The sequence below is a fragment of the Cydia splendana genome, chromosome 18, assembly GCF_910591565.1.
Source record: "Cydia splendana chromosome 18, ilCydSple1.2, whole genome shotgun sequence".
Classification (NCBI taxonomy): Eukaryota; Metazoa; Arthropoda; class Insecta; order Lepidoptera; family Tortricidae; genus Cydia; species Cydia splendana.
This window is the reverse complement of record NC_085977.1, coordinates 10739044-10764317: the sequence shown is the minus strand read 5'-3', so window position 1 is coordinate 10764317 and position 25274 is coordinate 10739044. Positions and strand designations below refer to the sequence as shown.

The following is a 25274-nucleotide window of genomic DNA, read 5'->3' as shown; positions in this document are numbered from 1 at the left end:
GTTGACTGATATAGAATGACGGAATATGTAATTATGTATGGCTAAATTAAAGCCCGACCAGAAATATATGATCATTGTCAAGAGGGCGCTGTTATTCTCATGTATGTGGTGACTGTTCAGTTTAGAATGAAAAATTTAGATTCAATAAAATTCCGCAATATGGCGCGTGTTCATTATATTACTGGTCAGGCTTTAATAAGATAGGTAATGAAATACTTAATACATGTTTCATTGAACATCCGACATTTTTTACATTATCGCGATTATGGTAGGTAAATACGATGATTATACTGAGCTGGCCCATGATAACGCAATGATTAACATAGTTCTCTTATGAATCACACTGATGACATAATGGGAACACTATCCATCGAGCTAAATATTAAACCAAAGTCTTCAGTTCTCAGGCATATGGCACGAGACCTCGAGTTACTATTCCGCCAACGCAGTTGGAGCCTGCGCAAGGGCAGAATACACGCTAGTAGGAACGACAGTCAACGTAGTGAACAGCCAAGTACTCGACCAGCGATTGGAAACAATTACTGGAACTGCAACACTCATCGGCACCGACCAATCTGGAAGACTTAGCGTGACTTTGAATGTAGGAGGAGGTATGTAAATTCAAATTCAAATTCAAAACATTTATTTCAAGAAATACAGAACTTTCAATAAAATCAGTACAATGATCCCCACACTAGGCTCAGCCTGTAACGTGGGAATCTTAATATTAATTAATCGTCGACTTGAATTTTCGCTGGGATTTATTAATTCAATTGGACCTACTTCATCATGTAAAAAACATGTCAAAAAATTACTCATTTAGGCACAAAACGAATTATTTATTTATTCGTATGGCATTTTTTACAGAATCGCTTAAATATCTATTATAATATATTATTTAGAAATTCTTCACCCAATGAGCAGCGTTTGCATTAGGTGGGAAGTTAGGTGCCGGTGAGGTAGTTTAAAGTGTAATAATATGGAAAATAGTTATTAAATTATCACATTAGTGCATATTCAAACTATTACCTATTTATAATTTCCAGTGCAAGTTAATCAAGAACTGCTAATCCTGGAAACCGACTACAGCAACTACACTGTATCGTACTCCTGTGTTAATATATCACCAACCCAGAGACAAGGTAAGAATACATTGTTTATTTATCTAGTATTAAAACACTGAATGTGTCATTCTCTATCAAAAGGGTACTTATTGTCGGTTGTGAATAAGGCGCTATTTCCATATAGCTTCAATTTGAAATCAACCTTATCGACAACCAACAATGTGGTACCTTTTGGTTAAAAACGTCACAAATTTTCACGCCATGCTACGTCAAGTATGGAGCTCCCACGAGATATATGTATGCATTGTCACTACCAAAACTTATCCGTAATCGGAATCTATCAACAAAAGCATCAAATGATATTCCACAAATTTTTCAAATATTTTTAGTATTTAATTTGATATTAAACGTTGCATGAATTTGCAGAAACTCGCCCTCTGCACATATTCCACGGTATCGCTGCACGCTGGTTCCTTGAGGTTTTCATAAGTGATGATTCACGCTAGAACTACCCGGATCCGGGCCGAGGCGTCCGACCCTTCTTTTTCTATGACGGGTGATCGATGATCACATGATGCTTTTTCTATAGAAAATTAAATGTTGGACACCTCAGCCCGACCCGGACCATTCTTGAGTCATCCTTCATGCCTGAGCACATAAACGGAACCTCCAAATTTCATATATACTAAACTTAAATAATCTTTTTATCCAAAATGACAAATCAACTTTCATATTTCTTACAGTTTACGCTTGGATCTTAAGCAGAGATCAACAACTATCTGCCGCGTCACAAGTTGAAGTCAACAGAGTGATCGCCTCTCTAGTCGATTTGAACACCGAGTATTTCGAAGCCACCGACCAGAGTGCAAATGGCTGTTTCTACTTTCCCGTTCACCAATCAGGACAGCGTGTGGTCTTTCCTGGCACATGTGATGACACCATCGCTGCCGTTCCCAGCTTTAACTTGGGCTCGGTAAGAATCTATATTAATAGCAAAAGTACCCGACGATTTTCCCCAGTTAACAATTAAAATAGAACCTACATTACGATATTACGATACAAGTGCGAAAAATAGGAAATGCGAATTACCTTTTCGCACATGTACTGTACAACTTTTTACATAGTTACGTAATGTCCTAATTATCGCACTAGTGCGGTAAAGTAGCGCCATGTGTACTGTAAAGAATATTTTCAGACTCTTTTATTGGTAAATTACGAGTCATATAACAAAAATTACACAATCCAATCCAAACAAGGCATCCGTTTTATAACTACGGAACATATCAAATTACTTATTTATCCTACTTATTTTAATTTTATTTACCTAACAAGTGCTTAACACTTTTGAACAATTTATTATTTATTTCTCCATTTATTTTATACCTAACTTAAAATTGCCTATTTTTATTATAGGGTAAAATAATAATGAATGAAAAAGATCATTAATGCTAAGAGGTTTTGAAGTTTATTACTCAGTGTTTATAACACCATACCTCTATTTTAGTTATATATTATTTATTATAGGTTTATTTAGTTTGATATAACGTCACTGCTTGTGGTTGCGTCATTGCCAGTATAAAACACAAATGCCCCAAATAAACAGAATGCTAATTTTAATAGCAACACCAATTTCTGTCTTCAGTTCATCGGCACGTGGCATGAAGTAGAAGCCTATCCAGAAGAGCAACAGACCGGAACGTGCGTCAATCACGTATTTAGCACAGGCATTGGCAACACCCTCAATTTGGTGTCCAACGAGGTTGTTAATCGAACATTAACTTCGTCTACTGGCAGTGTACTTCTGGTCTCTACTGATGGAAGTGGTAGACTCGTGCTCACTATGATTGCTGACGGACAAAGTAAGGACCATTGCGATAGATGGCTTGGCATATGAATTTTAGTACACACGTTGGTTTCAAATTGCTTTTATCGGCCCAAGGCAAAAGTAAAACATTTAAATATGTTTAATATTTATACAATTTTATATTCACTATGTATTTCAGTATAACATAAAACTTATTTTTACATCAATTATGTACTTTTACAATATAATCACATTAATCACAAGCAAACCTAAAGTTGCTTGCAGCGTTTCCCCGCTGTACTGCCAGACTTAGCCGCTGAGCGAAATATTTTTACATCATAAATATTTTTACAGTTACCGAAATCCCATACTGGATCATAGCTACGGATTACGACAACTACGCTTTGGCCTACAGTTGTGTTCAACTGGATACTGAAATTGCAAGTAGAGCAGGTATGTTTAAAAAATTCTGCACCTAAGCTATGATTGATAACAAGGAGTGCACCAAGGAAAATTTAATAAACGAACAATGCTTTCAAATACTCAACGTTTTGAGTGCGCTCTTTCTGTATGTCTGTTCGTGATAAACTGTTTAAACATTTGCATTATAAAAAAAATCATAGCTATCCAGAAAATTATCAGTTCCAATGCAACTCTCGGGAAAAATCCATATATTGTTATGATAGCGAGTGACTTTTGCTTATGCTAATATTAATTACCTTTACAGTGTACAGTTGGAAACTGAGCAGAAGCCAAACCCTGGCACAGGCCTCGGCCGATCTTATCAGCACCGCTATGAGTCAAATTCAAGTACTGGATCAACAGTACTTTGAAACTGTTGACCAATCTGCTGATGGGTGCTTCGTTTACCCCGATATCCCCGCTGGCAATCCTATCATTCTAGAAGGACTGTGTGGAACTGTTACGCCAGTGGCAAACTTCCAAGCTACACAAGTAAGTAAAATTGTTTCAGCCGACATTTTTGTCATTGGATATTTTAAGCGTCTTCGTGTTTTTTCTTTTAAATCTACATATATGATACCATATTTTTCTTTGCTTTCTTTTTCTAGATATGAATGGGTTTTATAATACAATGTGCTGGCAATATGTCTATCGTTTACGTGTAACATAGATATGTCTATGTAATAAAGTTAATTGCATTTTTTTTTTGCTGTCTCCTTTAAATGGTTATTTAAAAGGATTTACTTATATCACTTATAATATAATCTATAAAACCGCCTACTTCTACCACATTTTTCGTAAACGTAGGTATTTGTATTGAATTCTTTATGAGGTGGAATTTTTTTTTTAGTTCACGGAAACCTGGCACGAGATTGCCCGGTACGCTTCTGCTCGCCAGAGCGGCAACTGTGCCGCAAGCCAGTTCCAGTCCACTACTGAGAATACTTTCACGTTGACCCAGACCATAGTGTACAACGAGCGGCTGACTACAGTGTCAGGCATTGCCACTGTAGCTGCTGACGGCAGTGGAACCTTGACTGCTACTCTTAGCGATGGAGCTGACCGTAAGTTAAATTATTATTGTATGTCTTTCCCGTAACGGTGCAAATGTATTCCGGACATTTGCAAGGTGTTTGCGAAGCTAAAGAAAACCCGTACGTACAGTCGACGTCAAAGATATGTTTACACTTTTGCACCTTACTCCTTTGTAATAAGGCGAAAAATGTAAACATATTTTTGACGTCGACTGTACAGCCAATTTAATGAAATGTAAAGGAACACGGATGCTGTCCGTGCCCATGTCATGAGACGCAAACCGAGGCAGCTCCCCCAGGGTGTAATAATAAATAAGGGCTATTGAGGGTAAATGAAATGGAACCTAAAGTGTTATATATAACTATAAAAGACTGTTTGTTTCTTAAATAAATAAATAAATAAATAAATAAAGTAAAAAACATAATAACTGGGTTTCCAATACTACCGATGACAAAAACACCCCGTATTTAAATAGTAAATTTTCACTCCTTTTTGCTCAGTATTTTTTTTATTATGAATGGGCTTACTCATGGCCACAGACTAGCCGAGGCGTAGACGTGGCCTACGATGGAGCGAGCTCGCCCAGAAGGTGCCTGTTCACTCTTGATTTGAAGGTTGCCGGGTTATAAGAACACGGAAATATAGACGCCGGCAAGGAATTCCATTCCTTGGCAGTGCGCATAAGGAAAGTAGAAGCAAAGCGCTTCGTGCGAATTGGTGGAATATCTACCAAGTAAGGATGGAAACCGGCCGTGCGTCTAAAAGTCCGATGGTAGAATGGGGACGGTGGAATAAGCTCGTGTAGCTCTTGGGCACACTCCCCGAAGTGCAACCTGTACTCGTAGAATACCGACAGGCTGGCGACTTTCCGCCGATGGGCCGAAGACTGAAGCTTAGCCGTTAGCTTCTTGTCGCCAATCATCCTCCTGGCTCTGCGCTCCACTGAGTCCAAAGCGGCGAGTTGGTATTTAGCTGAGCCATCCCACAGGTGGCTGCAATACTCCATACACGACCGGACTTGAGAACACCTTAGAGAACACTATTTGTTTTAATCATGTAAATTTTGACGTTAAAAATCGTTTAAATTAACCTATATTTCTTTCCAGTTTCCTACACAACGACCTTGTATGTCTTGGATACGGACTACAATGAATTTGCTTTGTTGTATGGCTGCGAAAACGTTCCAGGCACTAACAATAGACAAAGTATGTACATGACTTAATTTATTTGTATTTATGTATTGATAAATATGTAGGTGGATAAATCTAACCTATTTCATTTCGCAGTCTACAGTTGGAAACTCAGCAGATCGCAATTAGGATTCTCGCAGGCCGCCAATGAAAGAATATCTCAAGTGATCACCGACACCTTAGACCTTTTAGAAACATATTACCAGACTACTGGTCAAACTAGCGCGGACTGCTTTTATTACCCGGTCTATGAAGGGACTCCCGAGGCTATTGTTTTGCCTGGCACCTGCCCCACTGTCAGCGGTGTGGCCAATTTCAACCCTACTAATGTAAGTATTTTATGAAAAAAAAAAAAGGTTGTCTGTAAAGTCGGTTTACGGACGATTATTTTGCGTGATAACGTCATAAGAAAACATTACCATTACATTACGTATCTATCAACAACGTGATACTTTTTCGTGCATGCTACCGGTGTTCATCAATTTATAAGACGTTATCAATTGCGTTATCACGTTAAAAAAACCTACTTATTATAAATCATTATTGGTTTGAAAACAAATTACCCTTCCGCCTTTAAACTAACACCATAAAGGCGGTACCTACTTGTAATGACGCGTATAATTAATCGTATTTTTTTAATATTAACTATTTAGGTTCGAAAAATATATCCGATTTATCGCCTTGAAAATGAAATCGGGTTCAGATAATTGTCTCACTCACTCTCTAAACCTTATATGTACTTATTGTAATTTAATATAATGAAATAAAATAAATAAATCTAAATCTAAACCAAAAGACTTATAAATAAATTATCAATGTATTGAATGCACTAATCAGAAACATTGATTTTTCAACAAATCAGAAAGTTCTCAAGATATGTTACACTTGCCTTTTTATTAAAATTCTTTTTTTTTTCAGTACCTTGGCCACTGGTACGATGTCGCCAGATATCCCATCGAATCTCAGTTCGGCACCTGCCCACGAGCAGAGTACTCCCTTGTTGATGGCGTCATCACCATTCGGAACACAATGGTTGTCAACGAAACTCTGAGGACACAAGATGCTATCGCTCGCCTTTCAGCTGCGGGCACTGGACTCCTCTCTGTTACAATTGTGTTGGAAAACGGAGGTTGGTATTATTCTGTATTACTCTATAATAAAGTACTTTTTCACCACACCAGCTCGGAAAGGCTTACTTTGCACTTCAAAAACTTTGCACTACAAACCAAAATATATTTGAGAGCATACAATCATTTAAACATTTCACTTTATTATAACATTCTAAAGTTTTTGTAAAATAAATAACATTTCTTCTTCTTTGCAAAAATCCAAAATCTCATACAGCAAGAACAAAATCATATCTCATATCGTCAAAGTTGCATTTTATTCACATGTGAGGCAAAGTAATCAAATGCAAATTTTGATTTGTTTTTTTTATGTTTGCTGGTAGAATTGACTTTTAAATGATGATTTTGGAAGGCAAATATTTAATAACATTCATTTGGATTTGATTTTGATTGATATTTTACATTTAATATTAGCTTCGGGTTGGTGTGGTGAAAATTTTCGTATTTCACTCGGGGGCAAATTTTGTTTAACCCTCGTGCTTTGAAACCCTCGCAACGCTCAAGATTCCATTTTTCGAACCACCCGCTACGCTCGTGGTTCAATTTTGGAATCTTTCGCTTGCTCGGGTATCAATATTAGCACGAGCGGCTAAACAACAACTTTGTCCCCTTGTATAACAAATAACTATTTAACCCACAGGGGTAAATTGTATTTCGAGGGTAAAATTAAAGACAGTGATATTTCCTCAATGTTAAGGAATCATCAATCAAGGAAGCGCTGGTGGCCTAGCGGTAAGAGCGTGCGACTTTCAATTCGGAGGTCGCGGGTTCAAACCCCGGCTCGTACCAATGAGTTTTTCGGAACTTATGTACGAAATATCATTTGATATTTGCCAGTTGCTTTTCGGTGAAGGAAAACATCGTGAGGAAACCGGACTAATTCCCAATAAGGCCTAGTTTTCCCTCTGGGTTGGAAGGTCAGATGGCAGTCGCTTTCGTAAAAACTAGTGCCTACGTCAAATCATGGGATTAGTTGTCAAGCGGACCCCAGGCTCCCATGTGCCGTGGTAAAACGCCGGGATAACGCGAGGAAGAAGTTAAGGAATCATCCTTAACAATGATCCTTAACAGTGCTTTTGATGGAAGCGTTCCAATAGGTTTATTTTATTTTGGTTCAGCGGTGCACGGTTTTAAATTTTTTCATAGTTAATATTAATACTAATGAGAAAGCTGACACTTTGAACTTATTATAAATATGGTTGCATTACAGCGGTGTGCTGAGATGTAGAAATTAGAAATTGAAAATATCTTCTGATTTTTATAACACAGACAAGTTTTTACATTCGTTTTTACGTTTTCAGAGGAATCTGTGCAGACAACCTATATCCTTGACACTGACTACATTAGTTACTCCATAGTTTACGCCTGTCGTAACCTAGGTGATGGTACTAGTAGAGGTAAGTCCGTATCCTTTAGGGCTGATTTAGACGGCGTGCGAACTCGCATGCGATTTTAGTTAGGTAAGTATAAGTTGAATTATCGAGAAGATGGAATTGCATTTGTAGTGGTTGTATGCTGATAGTACAAGAAAATAGAAAATTCAAATATAGAATGCCTGTAAACAAACAATACTACTACATATGCAATTCCACGCTCTTGATGATACGACTATACATTGCGGACTGTTGGTTACGTCCAATTCAACCGACCGATCAAAACCCGCAATGTAATGAAACTCGCATGCGAGTTCTCGCATCGTCTAAATGAGCCCTTAGTCATAGTATTGTTCTGTGCTATATTCATACAGCGTAGGTACTTATATTTGTTTCTAATATCTACCGACATATAATATTAAAATCATTTTTCCTTCGACATCGTCCAAGTGTGATCTCTGTTACTTGGTGGAATGTACACCCAGGTGCAAAAGTGCATGGCCACTTTATGAATGTATTATATTCATAATAGCCATGCAGTTTTGAAGCTCGCTGTACAGTTTGTTCTCAATAACACACCTTGAGGGATGCTCCAACCCATTATTTAAGCAAATGAATGCAGCCTTCAATTTTCGTTTTTAAGAAACCTGTATTTTTGTAGTGTACAGTTGGAAACTGAGCAGAACTCCGACCCTGACTGCTGAAGCAAATGATGCCATCGACACCATCATCAGCAACACCCAGGGTCTGCTCGGAGATTACTACCAGACCCAAACGCACACAGACCAGGACTGCTTCTACGTACCAGAACCAGTATCTGGAGAATCTGTGTTGTTCCCTGGAGCCTGCGCCCAAGTAACCGGCATGCAAGGATTTGAAGCTTCTCAGGTAAATATATGATTTATGATAAAATAGTTTTTTGTAATTTGAATGACATTTGCGCATTTTCCGAATATTTAGCTAGACGTTAATTGCAAAATGACTAGGCTTGAAAAAACTCTGCTTGAGCAACAGTGGCCGCACAGACCCTACCCTTAACATGAAAAATCAACTCTAGTCGACAAATAAACAAATACTCCTCTCTTACGTCCTAGTCAGAGAGTTGGCAGATTGAAATGGCAGTGGACAAGCCTTCTTCTCCGTAGGTCTTTCGAATACTGCAGTGGACTTTCTGATATCATGAACTCATGAGTATACTTACTCTTTTCCAACAGTACCTAGGCTGGTGGCATGAGATCGAACGCTACCCCTCCGATGGCTCCCCGGGCCAGTGCACCAGTGCCACCTTCGAGCAAGCGAGCGACGGCTCGTACAACGTCATAGAGACCAGCGTTTACGATAACGTGGCCAATGAGACCACAAGCAGCGCCGTCATCACCCAGGATGGAGTCATCACGATCACTAGAGATGGAGCCACTACTCGTAAGAATTTATCGAATATAATGTATAGTGTTTATTACAATATTAAATATAAAAAACTCAAATAATGCACATAAACACAAGCAATATCACTTTAAACATGCTTTAAATCGGTCAGACATTATTTGGGTAGCGGAGAAAACAAATTATATTATTTTTAACGTAACATTGTATTGAATGAAACATTATATATTTTTGTCCATAAAGAAGTTTAGACGCTGAATTTTGTTTTTTTTTTAGAATGGACTGTGCTCGGTACGGATTACAACACGTATTCGCTTGTCTATGCTTGCGAGGATGTGACCACTCCATCGGGTGCATTCCGGCGAGGTAAGCATTTTTTAAACAAAACTACTTACTACTGTATATAAATAGTGTTAACGAGTCATGGCCATTGAAATGTTCCGATTATGAAAGAAGCTCAGAGTTTATAGATCGGACCAATTAAGAATAAGCGATCAAAAACTATTAAGAGTCCGTCTACCGACTACCGCACCGACTCGACTTTGACAGAAATAAAATATGAAATTGTCATGATGATTACGTTTACGTAATATTTTCATGGAAATTCGACCGCCGCATTTTCGATATAGGTACATTTTACCCCTCTGTGTTAAGGATGACTCACGTTAGACCGGGCCGTGTCCGGGCCGGAGCTTCCGGTGCTTACTTTTCTATGACATGACAGGCGATCACGTGATCTTTCCACAAAAAACGATGCGCCGGAAGCTCCGGGTCGGACACGGCCCGGTCTAACAATGACTCATACTTTAGTATTGGTAGAAGAGCCGGCCGCAAAATTTCTAACCGACTTGATACCACGATGAAATGAACAATGGTTTCCCAGAAAAGTTATGCTAAGTCCGAATTCGATAGTCTGCCACGGCGGAACTTGCCGAAAGTACGAAAAGAAGGCCACTTCCGGTGCGAAAAAAGGGGCTGATTTAACCCATCTGATACCGAGATAGTAGTTATGGCAGCAGTTAGAAATTTACATGTAGACACAGAAAAGCGAAGTCTGCCACTATTTTTTTTGCCGGAAGTGCTTGGCAGACGCTCTCAAAGGTGACCATCGGGACCCCTAAATTAACCCATCTGATACCACCATGAAACCAATGCCAGTCGGTAGGTATGAACTCTCATGACAGGAATATATAAGTCTGCCAAGGCTTTTCCTGCCGAAACACCATGGCAGACGAGATTATGTAAGCAAGGTCGCCATCGGTTACCCTACACTAACCCATCTGATACCACCATGAAACCAATTCCATTCGGTAGGTATGAACCCCCATTTTAGGAATATATAAGTCTGCCAAGGTTTTTCCTGCCGAAACACCTTGGCAGACGAGATTATAAGCAAGATGACCATCGGTTACCGTACACTAACCCATCTGATACCGCCATGAAACCAATTCCAGTCGGTAGGTATGAACCCTCATTTCATGAATATATAAGTCTGCCAAGGCTTTTCCTGCCGAAACACCTTGGCAGACGAGATTATGTTAGCAAGGTGTACATCAGTTACCCTACATTAACCCATCTGATACCTCCATGAAACCAATTCCAGTCGGTAGGTATGAACCCTCATTTCGGAAATTTTTAAGTCTGCCAAGGCCTTTCCTGCCGAAACTCCTTGACAGACGAGATTATGTAAGCAACATCCGCATCCGTGGGACCGGTATACGTGATTACTGTAGGCTTATTTATTACTTTATGCTTTTACATATTTGTATATTATTATGTTATTAATGAAATATATTTATAATTTATTAAACCTATACCTAATACATTGGGAATTCATTACCTACTTACGGCAGTAGTAGGGAGTAGTGGGTGAGTTCTGGCTCACTTAGCCAGGCCAACAGTCCCTCCCCCTTTTTTTCCCTTGTTGAGGCCCTGCAACCTTACCTTGAACCCAACCTAATGTCATTGTAGCTCGAATCTAACCTAATCTATTTTTATTGCTTTTAGAAAATATTCTAATAACAATTATCTACTTTTGCAAAGTTAAATGTTGAATTCTTTATTTCGCAAAATGGAATTTTAATGTGACTATAATGTATGTGCAATCTACTTAGAAACTGGGTTTAGAAATATAAAAACACACATTTTATATAGGATAATAAGTTTATTCAAGTAATATTCTGAACATATGAGATATAGTAACATCATTACTTATTCTGTGTACAGTGGAGAAAACATGCAAGTTGACATTTTTCGTTTTAAAATAAAGATAAACTAAACAGTATTTGCCACAAACCGATGTAAAAAAAACTTTGCAGTTGTTGATTACAATACCATATCTTAAGGCCCCAGTACACAATGGGCCATCGCCGGCCATTCCAAGGGACGCATTTATGCGTTAGAGGGAGCAAATGATATTGCTATCTCATTCTACCGCATGGCTGCGTCCCTTGGAGTGGCCGGCAATGGCCCATTGTGTACTGGGGCCTTTACAATTTCTCTCCATGAACATTTTATGATACCCAACCAACCTTCCGGTTTTCGCCCGAATGAATTAAAAAATTCACCAACACCATTGACATCAATATAAATGTTTATCCGATGTCAGCCAGGTTTAAAATCCGGATCTAAATTGATAATAAGCAATTTAAACAGGTGAACAGGTAGCTGAACAAACATTGGCATTTTGTTGGCTGCAAATACATTCGATTCCACGCCTATATTCATTTTACTCATATAGTGTTACACAGAACTCATTTGCTGTCAAGAATTACCGACAATTGTCGTGTTTCTTGTGACATCATTAGCTTCGCAAAATAAGTACTTAGTATTTGGCGATATAATGGAGTTTTTATTTTATTAACATGTTGGTGGCAAACAAGCACACCGCCCGTCTGATGGTAAGCGGTTACCGTAGCCTATGGAGGCCTGTAACGTCAGTACCAACTGTGATGTCGACAAGTGTCGCACCTGCCACCGTAGTGAAATAGAGGCCAGGCCCCAATTTCACATCGGTGACAGGTGCGACGAATTGTAAAATCACTATCGCTGACGTCACAGGCATCCATGGGCTACGATTACCACTTACCATCGGGCGGGCCGTATTCCTGTTTGCCACCATCATTGTATTATTTAAAAAAAACTTTATTATATCGGAAAAAACAGATATTTCTCCTGTGAAGTTTCTGACAATTGTCAAAGATCTAGAAGAATTGTAGGTAATTCTTGACAGGTAATGAATTATATGTCGGAATTTCGTGACAATTGCAGTGTTTCTGTGACAATTGTCATAAACTTAGCAAGAGAAATATCTGTTTTTTTCCGATATCATAAAGTTTTTTTTTTAATAATACAATGATGGTGGCAAACAGGAATACGGCCCGCCCGATGGTAAGCGGTAACCGTAGTTCATGGATGCCTGTGACGTCAGCAACAGTGATTTACAATTCGTCGCACCTGTCACGTTGGTGAAACAGGGGCCAGGAGTTAAGTCAAAAGCTAGTAAACAGTAATCTCCTCCATAGTCCTCTCTAACTTTCAGGCAGTTTTATTAACTTCTTATGGTATCAATGTGGAGTATAAATAGTCTACTATACATATATCCCAAAAACTTTAACGTTTACGTTTTTAAATACAGGGTGACCTTAGCCATTGGACAAACCCTGAAATCCCACATAGGGTTACTTCTCAGAAATGCTCTAACGGTAATTTCTTTTTAATTAGAACAAAAGATAAAACATTAAATTATCAAACAAAAGTTAATTCCAATAATCGACAACAAAAAGAAACATACTGTATTAATCATTGGCAGTGCTTTTGACAATTTGTTTGAAAATGTGCGGCAATGATGACATTTGTCAAAAGTCAGAATCTTATTAATGTCATAAATAAAAAGATAATCAAAACGGTCGAAGAAAGTTTTAATTAATTTAATTTAATTTAATAATTTAATAATTAATAATTAATCTTATTTAAAGCTGCAACACGACTGATTAATTGACATGATTGTTCTCCCAGAAGGAGGTTCGTGGGGTGTTAGACTTTGGTACGGTCGTATAGAGGGCGGTCTCGTGACTTCAGAAAATTCCGACTTTTGGCCTACCGCTTCCGGTCAGAAAAATGTTCGACGGCCCGGCCAAACGGTGGGAGGTAGGTGGGGGGTGCTCGACCAAAGGTCATAGAGGGACCCTGGCAGTTTTTGACGCCGCCATTTTTTTTCAAAATGGCTGACTTTTTTTTTTAATTTTTCAAGTTTGTCCTAGCGCGCTGAAATTTTGGTCACGGAATCTCGGGGTCCTCTAGATTCGTATGGGAAAAAAAAATTTCGAAAAAATCCAATATGGCGGAAAAAATGGCCCCTTTTATTTTGTATGGCAACTTTTAAACGGTGCGAGATAGGTGGGGGGTGCTCGACCAAATGTCATAGAGGGCCCCGAGACAAAACAAACTGCATTTAAAAATTTTCAAATGGGCCGATTTTTTTTTTTTTTTTTTCAAGTTGGTCCGAGCGCGCTGAGATTTGGCATGGCGAGAGATAGAAGCCTCTAAATTCCTATGAAAAAAAAAATTTTGGAAAAAATCCAAGATGGCGGAAATAATGGTCATTTTAATTTTGTATGGCAACTTTTAAACGGTGCGAGGTAGGTGGGGGGTGCTCGACCAAATGTCATAGAGGGCCCCGAAACAAAGCAAACTGCATTTAAAAAATTTCAAAATGGCCGACTTTTTTTTTTAATTTTTCAAGTTGGTCCGAGTGCGCTGAGATTTGGCATGCGGCGAGCTAGGGGGCCCAGCATTACCATGTAAAAAAAATTTTTTTGAAAAATCCAAAAATGGCGGGCGACAAGGGCAAAATTCAAATTTCCAAGTAGGTTAAGCGAGCCCGAAGGGCGAGCTTCACGCCGGGAGGCCGAAGGCCGACCCCGCGTAGGGCCGTCAGGCCCGGAGCTTCACCCCGAATATCCAAGCGTGCCCCACCCCCAGTAATTTTGGACGAGGCCGAAGGCCGAGCTGCGGGAATGACGAACAAAGCAAAATCCTATACAAAAAGTGTGTTAAGCGAGCCCGAAGGGCGAGCTTCAGGCCGGGAGGCCGAAGGCCGACCCCGGCGGAGGGCCGAAGGCCCGGAGCCTCCACCCCGACTCCCAAAACGCGAGGCCGAAGGCCGAGCTGCGTGAATACAGTTCCCCCAAGCGTTCTACAAAGTCAACTGTCTTGATAAGCGAAGCCGGCGGGCCGAAGGCCCGACGGCGAAGCGTCGAGGCTGGCGAAGGCCGAAGGCCGAGCTCCGCGTAGGGCCGAAGGCCCGAAGCGTCACACGAGAGGGGGAAGTTGGCTTACGGCCTTCGGCCTTCGGCCCGCCGTTTCGCTTGTCTAAGACACTTTTCCTATTGGGTCGTGTTTAAGCTCCAACTTCCCGCTTAAGCCCCGAAGCAAAACCAACCCTCCCAACTGTTTTAATAAGCGAAGCGGCGGGCCGAAGGCCCGACGCTGAGCTTCGAAACCCAGCGAAGGACGAAGGCCGAGCTCCGCGTAGGGCCGAAGGCCCGGAGCGTCCCTTACTAGTTCCCAAGCACGCGAGGCCAGGCCGAGCTGCGGGAATGTAGTGCTTTCACGTGGATCTTTTCGTCCTAGCAAAAGTACAACTTTATTTATTTTTCCCTTTGGAAAACAAACTACTCTCTTTCTATCAAGCCATAGAAAATTTAAAAATATTGCAATATCAGTCAGGTTTAAAAGATCTAAGAACTGCATAAGTAAGTTTGTAATTCCAATATATATGCACTTACAAAGTTACTGTTGCAGTTCCTACAAATAGTAGGTAAAGTAAAGGTACACTACGATGTACGATGTGAGTATGAATGAAGATGTTTAGTATGACATGTGTATACATAGTATGGGTGTGAGTACCCGAAAAGAAGGACTGCCTACAAAAAGAGACGAGATCCCATCAAAAACATTACATGTAAAATGGTGCAAGTCTCGCAACGCTTCTGCTACAAAAAAAAACGACGCGTTAGCACTCCGGGAGTGGCGACAGAAGTGAAAACTCAATGACTAGTCCAAAATGTCTGCAGCACTATGTATAATTGACCCACCCTCCTTTCTATTGAAAAACTTTAGTTCCGAAATTGCTGGCCAGTGAGCTTAAATTTGTAGCGTTAATTATTTAAAATTGGAATAAAAATTGTAAAGTTACCTTGCAGACCTCGCATCTAAATATATTTTGGTCATGGTATTTTGAGTTTTATTCACCAGTACTAGAGTTCACTTTTATCAGCGATTTCATCAAGATGTAGCTTTATTGAATTATATTGGAATGATATAAAGTTAGAAAGCAACGGTGAGATCCTCGTATTTCAGCCCGTACAAGATTAGAACATTGAGCTTTATTGCTTAATATAAAAGTCCAGTTTTAAATAATTGACCTGATTATGATACGTTATGACTAAAGTTCTTTGGTGAATAACATTGTCCGTCACACATGACGTCAGCGCATTACGCGTTACGCTGTCTCGAGTTTATAATTTTTTCCCCACCTCAAAAAGTGCTCAGCGCCGCTAAAGAAATTTTCACTTCAAAAAGTTTTGAGATGTAATGTGAAACCAAGTCGGTTATTTAAAACAGTATCAATAAGATATCTTTAATTTGTAATTTTTAGCGAGTTTTAGCGGTGTGCAAAGTAATCCGGTGATTTGGCATCCATACCAACATTGCCCACCACCAAAAACGGATTAGGGTTGTCACTTTCATCTAATTTACCCAACTTCGCATGTAAAATAAGGTTATGTTTGTACACTAAAGTAAGTTTATAAATATATACTGTATTTAATTTGTCTTATTATCCTTTACTTAGATGTTTTATCCCGTTAACTAATGAAAAACACAGCAAAAATCATATTTTTGGCCATTAAACTATTGTAACAGATTTTCTCAAAAGTGACAACCCTAGCCTTTGTAAAATGCTTAGGCGAGCCTTATATGGAAATGAGCAAAAACGGGTAGGCAACATTGCCCAGCAAATTTATTTAAAAGTTTTTACACTTATCGCTAAGTTATTAACAGGGAATGGTAGGATTGCCCAAAACCAGTGATCCTTAGACATCATCATCATACGAGCTGTATTTGAATACCAAATTGACGTGGGCAATGTTGGCGAAAACTCCGGATATCTTTGCCCACCCTCTAAAACGCAAAAAAATGGGTAAAAACACGATAAAAATATTTTTTCTTCAAATAAACTGATGCGTTTGATCACAATGGACGTGCTGAGCAAAAAAAGTAATTACGATGTGTTTTTTTTTGAGAAATTCGTGTTTTTTTTTTAAATGCGGGCAAAGTTGGTGATAATGACCGGTACCTACTCTTCGAAGGCCGCAAAAATATATGACATGCTCTTATGGTTCTACAAATAAGATCGTGTCAGATATTTTTGCGGCCTTCGTTGTGTGTTGTGTAACATAAATTGCAGGTGACTATATTAGGAATAATTATTTTATTTAGTTTCAACGAAAGTTTCAAGTTTAGTACGAAAATACTTCAGATATACAATATGCACAAAATGTAGACCTAATCGAAATAAAACATTGCTTTTTATAGTAAATTTTTTTTTAAAACATTCGATACATAGGTATACATAACAATAACCAGGCCACAGCGGTATTGGCCTGTAAGCTTTATCTCGGTCTCCAAAGCCGCAAAAACTCGCTAGTACTTCGTGCTGGTCTAGCCGTTATTTTTTCTTGAAGATTTTCAGAGAACAGCACGTACACGCATTATACATATAGACGGAACGAACGGCATAATCATAATCATTTATTCGTCGCAATCCATGGTATTACAGATCTAGGTACAAGACTTTCAGGTATTACTTATACGAATTACATAACGCTTCCTGTTAATAGGCAATATTTTAAGATAAAAGTTCTATAATATATTACAAGATTACAATTGTCATCAAAATTAATTGACGTACAGAAGTCAAATACGTTTTTAAAATGACGCAAAATGAAAATTAATCCCAATCAGTAAAGGATGAGTCTTTAAACTTTTTTCATTTTAAGCGAGTTTTGATTTGAAGGAACATAATACTTAAATTCGACTGTAATCGTATTGTTTTAAGATAGTTTACTGAGGTTTTCAACCATTATGACCCGTAAATAACAGCAAATCAAATTTAAAGGAGACGCGAGCTGATATTTATGTACCCTATTTTTTGAAATACAATTTATCTACTGGTATACTTTCTTGTGTGCGTATATGATTTAATGTCAAATCAAGCTGTCATTTTTATTTGAAGAATTATACGTGTGCTCCGGTGCAGCCCCAGCGGGCATCTGACTTGAAGAAGAATTTTGAGTGATGTCGTCAATGTATGGAAATTGTTCGAAGGTTTACATTTGAGATTGAATTTCTGTGTTGTCTTTGTGAGTAAAAATATAAATCTTGAATTGTCTAGCTTTCAAAATCACACAATAATTCAATTACTGTCAAAGACAAAATTGTTTTGCTTCTTTCTCAAACGGAACTCCATATTTTGATATTTTGATACTTTTAGTGTCGATTTGTAGAGAATAACAGCAAATTAAAAATATAATGGCATGAAGAGTCGGTACACGGTTTCTTCGTGAACAAATTTACGTGTAATAATAATAATTATAATATAATATATATTATAGTGGTTTTCCGGGTCAAGGTCCGGGTCCGAGTCCGGGTCCGAGTCTGAGTCCGAGTCCGGGTCCGAATCCGTGTCCGAGTCCGTGTCCGGGTCCGAGTCCGAGTCCGGTTCCGAGTCCGGGTCCGAGTCCGAGTCCGGGTCCTAGTCCGAGTCCGAGTCCGTGTCCGAGTCCGAGTCCGGGTCCGAGTTCGATTCCAAGTCCGGGTCCGAGTCCGGGTCCGAACCGGATCCGGGTATGAGTCCGGTTCTGGGTCCGAGTCCGGGTCGCAGTCCAAGTCAAAATCGAAATTCGAAATCACCAAACGTGTACTATGCGTCGTTGAAGAGTTTTGTTCTGGTCATCATCAGCAGTTCCACTTCATCAAATGCGACAGTTTTTAATGTAAATGCTTGATTTTATGATGAAAATACAAAAAAAATCTATACTTATGCCTTTAATATTTGAGGAGTTCCCTCGATTCCTTATGGATCCCATCATTAGAACTCGAGCTTGACAAAAATGTGGCTTTAAAACTTGACTTGCTTAACAAACATAACGAAGAGGAAAAATCGCCAAACGTGAACTATGCGTGGTTGAAGAGTTTTGTTCTGGTCATCATCAGCAGTTCCACTTCATCAAATGCGCCAGTTTTTAATGAAAATCCTTGATTTTCTGATGAAAATACAAAAATGTCTATACGCATGCCTTTAAGATTTGAGGAGTTCCCTCGATTCCTCATGGATCCCATCACAGAACTCGAGCTTGACAAAAATGTGGCTTAAAAACTTGACTTGCTTAACAAACATAACGAAGACGACAAATCGCCAAACGTGAACTATGCGTCGTTGAAGAGTTCCGTTCTGATCACCATCAGCAGTTGCACTTCATCAAATGTCACTTTTTTGAATGTGTATGCTTAATTTGATGATAAAAACCCAAAAATCATTATATGTATGCGTTTAAAATTTGAGGAGTTCCCTCGATTCCTCATGGATCCCATCATCAAAACTGGGTTTTGACAAAAACGGAACCAATCTGTATGCATATACATACAATCAAAAAACTAATTTTCAAAATCGGTCCAGGAATGACGGAGATATAGAGTAACAAACATAAAAAAAAATAAAAAATAAAAAAAACTTACAACCGAATTGATAACCTCCTTTGAGATTTGGAAGTCGGTTAACAAACTAATATTAGCCCAAAATCTAAAATAAATGAAGTACCGATCACATAAAAAGTAAAAAATTAAATTAAGTAAATAAAAACAGGAAGGTATCATAAAATGTTAATGAAGAGAAATTGTAAGAGATGGTATTATGCCAACCAACAACTGCAAAGTTTTTTAACATCGGTTTGTGGCAAATACTGTTTAGTTTATCTTTATTTTAAAACGAAAAATGTCAACTTGCATGTTTTCTTCACTGTACAGTGAATAAGTAATGATGTTACTATATCTCATATGTTCAGAATATTACTTGAATAAACTTATTATCCTATATAAAATGTGTGTTTTTATATTTCTAAACCCAGTTTCTAAGTAGATTGCACATACATTATAGTCACATTAAAATTCCATTTTGCGAAATAATGAATTCAACATTTAACTTTGCAAAAGTAGATAATTGTTATTAGAATATTTTCTAAAAGCAATAAAAATAGATTAGGTTAGATTCGAGCTACAATGACATTAGGTTGGGTTCAAGGTAAGGTTGCAGGGCCTCAACAAGGGAAAAAAAGGGGGAGGGACTGTTGGCCTGGCTAAGTGAGCCAGAACTCACCCACTACTCCCTACTACTGCCGTAAGCAGGTAATGAATTCCCAATGTATTAGGTATAGGTTTAATAAATTATAAATATATTTCATTAATAACATAATAATATACAAATATGTAAAAGCATAAAGTAATAAATAAGCCGACAGTAATCACGTTTACCGGTCCCACGGATGCGGATGTTGCTTACATAATCTCGTCTGTCAAGGAGTTTCGGCAGGAAAGGCCTTGGCAGACTTATATATTCATGAAATGAGGGTTCATACCTACCGACTGGAATTGGTTTCATGGCGGTATCAGATGGGTTAGTGTACGGTAACCGATGGTCATCTTGCTTATAATCTCGTCTGCCAAGGTGTTTCGGCAGGAAAAACCTTGGCAGACTTATATATTCCTAAAATGGGGGTTCATACCTACCGAATGGAATTGGTTTCATGGTGGTATCAGATGGGTTAGTGTAGGGTAACCGATGGCGACCTTGCTTACATAATCTCGTCTGCCATGGTGTTTCGGCAGGAAAAGCCTTGGCAGACTTATATATTCCTGACATGAGAGTTCATACCTACCGACTGGCATTGGTTTCATGGTGGTATCAGATGGGTTAATTTAGGGGTCCCGATGGTCACCTTTGAGAGCGTCTGCCAAGCACTTCCGGCAAAAAAAATAGTGGCAGACTTCGCTTTTCTGTGTCTACATGTAAATTTCTAACTGCTGCCATAACTACTATCTCGGTATCAGATGGGTTAAATCAGCCCCTTTTTTCGCACCGGAAGTGGCCTTCTTTTTCGTACTTTCGGCAAGTTCCGCCGTGGCAGACTATCGAATTCGGACTTAGCATAACTTTTCTGGGAAACCATTGTGCATTTCATCGTGGTATCAAGTCGGTTAGAAATTTTGCGGCCGGCTCTTCTACTATATAGTCGCACCAAGAAAAGTCTGCAGCGGATTTGATAGCCCACGCAGTGTAAGTGTTATTTATTTTATACGTCATAATTTCATAGAAGTTTGACGTTTAAAATGACACTTGCACTGCGTGGGCTATCAAAATGGCTGCAGACTTTTCACGGTCTGACTCTAGGTAGGCTGGCTTTTTAACCTACAGGAATGAATTGTATTTCGAGGGTACCCAAGGCTTATTTCTTAGATATTTAAAGTCATATGACGTTTTCTTTTAGTATGGAGCGCTAAACACAGCAAAACTCGCGAATTAACTGCCGAAGCCACAGCTGCCATGCAGCCCCTCACTGAAGCCAACCCAGTCCTGCACGATCAGTTCTATGAGGCTGTCAACCAATCCGATGCAGCCTGCTTCCACCATAGGGACGACGCTAGTACGCAAGTCATCTTGTCTGGCCAATGCGATACCAGTATCCCTGTGCAAGGAAACTTCAATATAGATCAAGTAAGAACCGCAAATATATTTAGTTTAGATAATAATTATTTTATTGCGAACATATTTACTAGCAGACAGAAAATGTTTTACAAATAATATTTGATTTCCCATCGACCCCGTCAAATCACGATGTGAACCTCAAAGCAACAAATTGTGAGTTGTGTCACTGTAGAAAAGAAACGCTTTACGAGTGCCTCTACTTTTATGGATTTAAAAAAAAATGGGATTTGGCAGAGTTTAAAAAAGATTTCGAAAAAAATTGCAATTTATAAACAATTGTTTTCACAGTTCTCGGGCACATGGTATCACATTGAGAGATACCCTTACACAGCCTACAACGACGGCACATGCATTGGAACGAAATTGAACGTTGATGGTGACAGCGTCTCAGTGCAGCACTGGGAAGTCCATGACGAAACTCTTGTTGTTAGAGAAGGCACTGCTACTGTCAGTGGAGCTACGGTCACAATCAGATTACCTGTTGAAGGCAGTGAAGGTAAGAGTTACATACTTTGATATGGTGAAAAAATCGGTTTTTGCTAGATATGGTTTGCATAAAGCTGTCAGAAATATTTTTATTACCATTGTTTAGCAGTAAAATCACATTTTTTGTAGCATTTTCTTGTTTGATTTGACTTCGTTTATCATTTTGTGTTAAAAAAATTAAAATTTACATTAACATTTTTTTTTCAGAATCTGTGCCTGTGGAAGCCCTCATTCTAACCACGGACTATGAAGGATATGCTTTGGCATACACTTGCACTAATATTAATTCCTACCAGAGAATAGGTACGAAACTTTAATTTGGTAAATTTGTTTATTGATGAAATCGGGCATAGTGCTAGCGGTTGACCAAAATCAGCTGCAAATGGTGTTAAAGGTATGAAAATCGGCACGATTAATCTTTAGGCCATTTGAATCAATTTGACCCGTAGCACCAAAAAAAAAACGGAAAGGAGTTATGACGTCATCTTTTTTTTATGGAAAAAAAAATTGTTCAGAAACCTATCGTGTGTAGTATTAAAAGAAAGGGCGTTTTGAGCCGGTTCTAAAAATATATCACATTATTATATTTCCGTCACTTGCATTCAATTAAAATTATAATAATTTTCAAAACATACCAAGTTTGGGCTCCTCCAGATACGAAACCGTTGAATTATTTTTTGTAATATATACCTCAAGTAATACCCAATATCCTCATATCTAACCCCAAGAAATTAATTTTGAAAATATTTAGTTTCAGTATTATTTTTTTTATTTTTTATTAATGTGATCTATCAATCTATCAATGAAACGGCCTCCTAGCCTAGTCGATAGTGAACCTGCCTATGAAGCAGGAGATCCCAGGTTCGAATGCTGGTAAGGGCATTTATTTGTGTGTTCATCATCATCATCACACAGGAATGCCCATATACACATATATACAAGCCCTGGTAAGGTATATTTTACAAAAAATAAATTCAACGGTTTTTGAGTGCGTTGCAATGCGCGGCCGGAAGCGGTCGTGCCGTAGTGCACTGCACGAATTTTAAAATTCGCGAACCGCGCGGCAATAGCCGCTGCCTGCTTACCCGCTATGACTTCATCACAAGTCGTAGTCAACGAGTTGTTGGCATTTATTCAAAATGCCACCGTGACTTTGGATGAGACCAGCATCGTGCAGATCTGCAAGTCCAGATTCCAGGAGGAGGACATATGTAGTGGCAAGGCGCTGCTCTACCAGACGCTCGGCAAAGCCGACGAAATGCCATCACGACGAAGAGATGGAGGCGTGAAGAGTCTACGGGACATCATCTCGGTGTTCAAGGGGACCGATTCATCAAACATGCCCTCTTTCGTGGCGAAGGACCTACATCGGCTACCTGTCGTCTCGTTGGACCATGTTGACGTTTCCAGGCTGCTAAAGGATATCATTTTCCTGAAGGACAGTCTGGCTGAAATGCAGGCTAAGTTGGAGGTATCGAATAATACCATCAGTGAACTACGTTCTGAATTAGCGTTAATACGAAGTGCTAGTTCGGAATGTAGGTCAGATAACTCTAGCATAGCCGTGTGTCACGTTGCGCGGAATGCGTCCATCGGCGGTTTCGAGTCCGCGAATTTGGATGCGTCGGCGATTGCTGAGCAGGCGACCGCCGACCCGCGCCCCGCCGCCCGCCCGTCTACGTCACCGGAGACGCGCACGTCACGCGAGAGTACGTTGACCCCACAACGTTCCTACGCTGCCACTGCCGCTAAGCCGCCTGCTGTGTCCAAGTCTAAGCAGCGGCCGAAGAAAGGGGTGCAGAGCCTTCGTGAACCTGTTCACAAGGATCGGTCACAGCTGACTCTAAAAGAGTCGGGATGCGACAGAGATGGCTTCAAAAAGGTGGAGAGGAGAAAGAAGTCAGCTCGTCCGAATCAGTGCGGTACCGCACCGACTGGACCTAACCATTTGCTGCGTCCTGCAACACCGACGACGCTGCTGTATGTGTCCCGATTACACTACCTTACGAAGGTCGAGGAGATCGTGAAGTATGTACGAGCCAAGTCCGGATTCATCCTGAGGGTCGTGAAGTTGGAATCTCGACACAGTGTGAATTTTAATTCTTTTGTGCTGAGCGTTCCGACTGAACATCTAGCGACCTTCACCAAGGAGGAGTTTTGGCCGAAGGGTGTCAAGTTCCGGCGGTTCCGCGGCCGGCTCCCTGACACTGCGGGGTTGCGAACTGCATCGCAGCCATGATTGTGTTTTTAGTTTTAAGATATATTTTGTAATAATATGTATGCTAGTTTTAAGGTATTTATCTATGGGCCAATAGTTGCCTGAAAATAAATGTTTTCATTCATTCATTCATTTGTATCTGGAGGAGCCCAAACTTGGTATGTTTTGAAAATTATTTTTATTTTTATTGTATGCAAGTGACGGAAATATAATAATGTGATATATTTTTAGAACCGGCTCAAAATGCCCTTTCATTTAATACCACACACGATAGGTTTCTGAACAAAAAAAATATTTTCCATACAAAAAAAAGATGACGTCATAATTCCTTTCCGTTTGTATTTTTTTGGTGTTACGGGTCAAATTGATGCAAATGGCCTAAAGATTAATTGTGCCGATTTTCATACCTTTAACACCATTTGCAGCTGATTCCCGAATTTCAGGCTGTACCGCTATCACTAGCAGGTTTATTATTACCTGCTAAACCCTGGAAACTAGACCCTATTTGTCTATATTAAAACGCGACTTAAATGACAAGTGACAATACACAATCAATGAGTGTCATCGCATTGATCATTGACGAAGCACGCCAACAGGCCCCTATGTATAATTTTAATCAATTTAATGAGTGCATCTAATGCATAAGGGACTCGTACCTACAACATTCTAGGTTCCATACGAATAGCCTATTTTATTTGTTTTTTTTTTTTAAGTTGATAGTTATGATAAGTAGTGTACTGTATTAACTTCACCAACAATACAATACAAATGTTCTTTATTGCTCACCAATACCAATTGAAACAGTAAATACATATAAAGCATATAATTTAAACTATGGTAGACAACAGGCGGCCTTATCGCTAAGGCAGGCAAGGTGAGTAGGTGATGCAAGTAGAGAAAAAAAAGCAAATAAACAACTAGATTATAAAAGAGACATTAAAAACAATGTAGGCAACCAATGTTTTGACAGTCTTCTGAATATATTTATCGTTTACAGTCGGTGCGTTCAAGCTAAGTCGCACCCGCACACTAAACAACGATGCCCGATACGCCATTGAGACCTACATGGCCACGAGGGAGGAGCTCCACCAACCCTACTTCCTCAGCATCACACAACACGACGACTGCGATGAACCCAGCTCCGCCCTTCTCGTCAAGAGCAGTATTATCATCATGCTAGTCTCCGTATTCCTACATTTAGTCATGTAGACTAGCTTAGTATTTTAAGTCTTAATTTATTTATAGTTCATATTTAAATGTTTTAAGTAGTCAAATAGTTTATATTAGATCTCATCGTCATTATTTTCC

The 25274-nt window shown here is 39.3% G+C and overlaps 1 protein-coding gene across 1 annotated transcript in view; it reads left to right on the top strand.

Moving 5' to 3' along the window:
* The window catches only part of LOC134799701 (uncharacterized), a 76443-nt gene that overhangs the window by 7371 nt on the left and 43798 nt on the right, over positions 1–25274 (top strand). The window contains exons 5-22 of the mRNA XM_063772137.1: positions 401–611; positions 1047–1142; positions 1808–2037; positions 2707–2923; positions 3223–3321; positions 3596–3822; positions 4181–4394; positions 5472–5570; positions 5652–5884; positions 6474–6684; positions 7984–8079; positions 8717–8943; positions 9270–9477; positions 9715–9804; positions 21045–21271; positions 21551–21758; positions 21956–22051; positions 24964–25171. Coding sequence (XP_063628207.1) covers positions 401–611; positions 1047–1142; positions 1808–2037; positions 2707–2923; positions 3223–3321; positions 3596–3822; positions 4181–4394; positions 5472–5570; positions 5652–5884; positions 6474–6684; positions 7984–8079; positions 8717–8943; positions 9270–9477; positions 9715–9804; positions 21045–21271; positions 21551–21758; positions 21956–22051; positions 24964–25171 — 3197 coding nt within the window. The remainder of the gene's footprint in view (positions 1–400; positions 612–1046; positions 1143–1807; positions 2038–2706; positions 2924–3222; positions 3322–3595; positions 3823–4180; positions 4395–5471; positions 5571–5651; positions 5885–6473; positions 6685–7983; positions 8080–8716; positions 8944–9269; positions 9478–9714; positions 9805–21044; positions 21272–21550; positions 21759–21955; positions 22052–24963; positions 25172–25274) is intronic.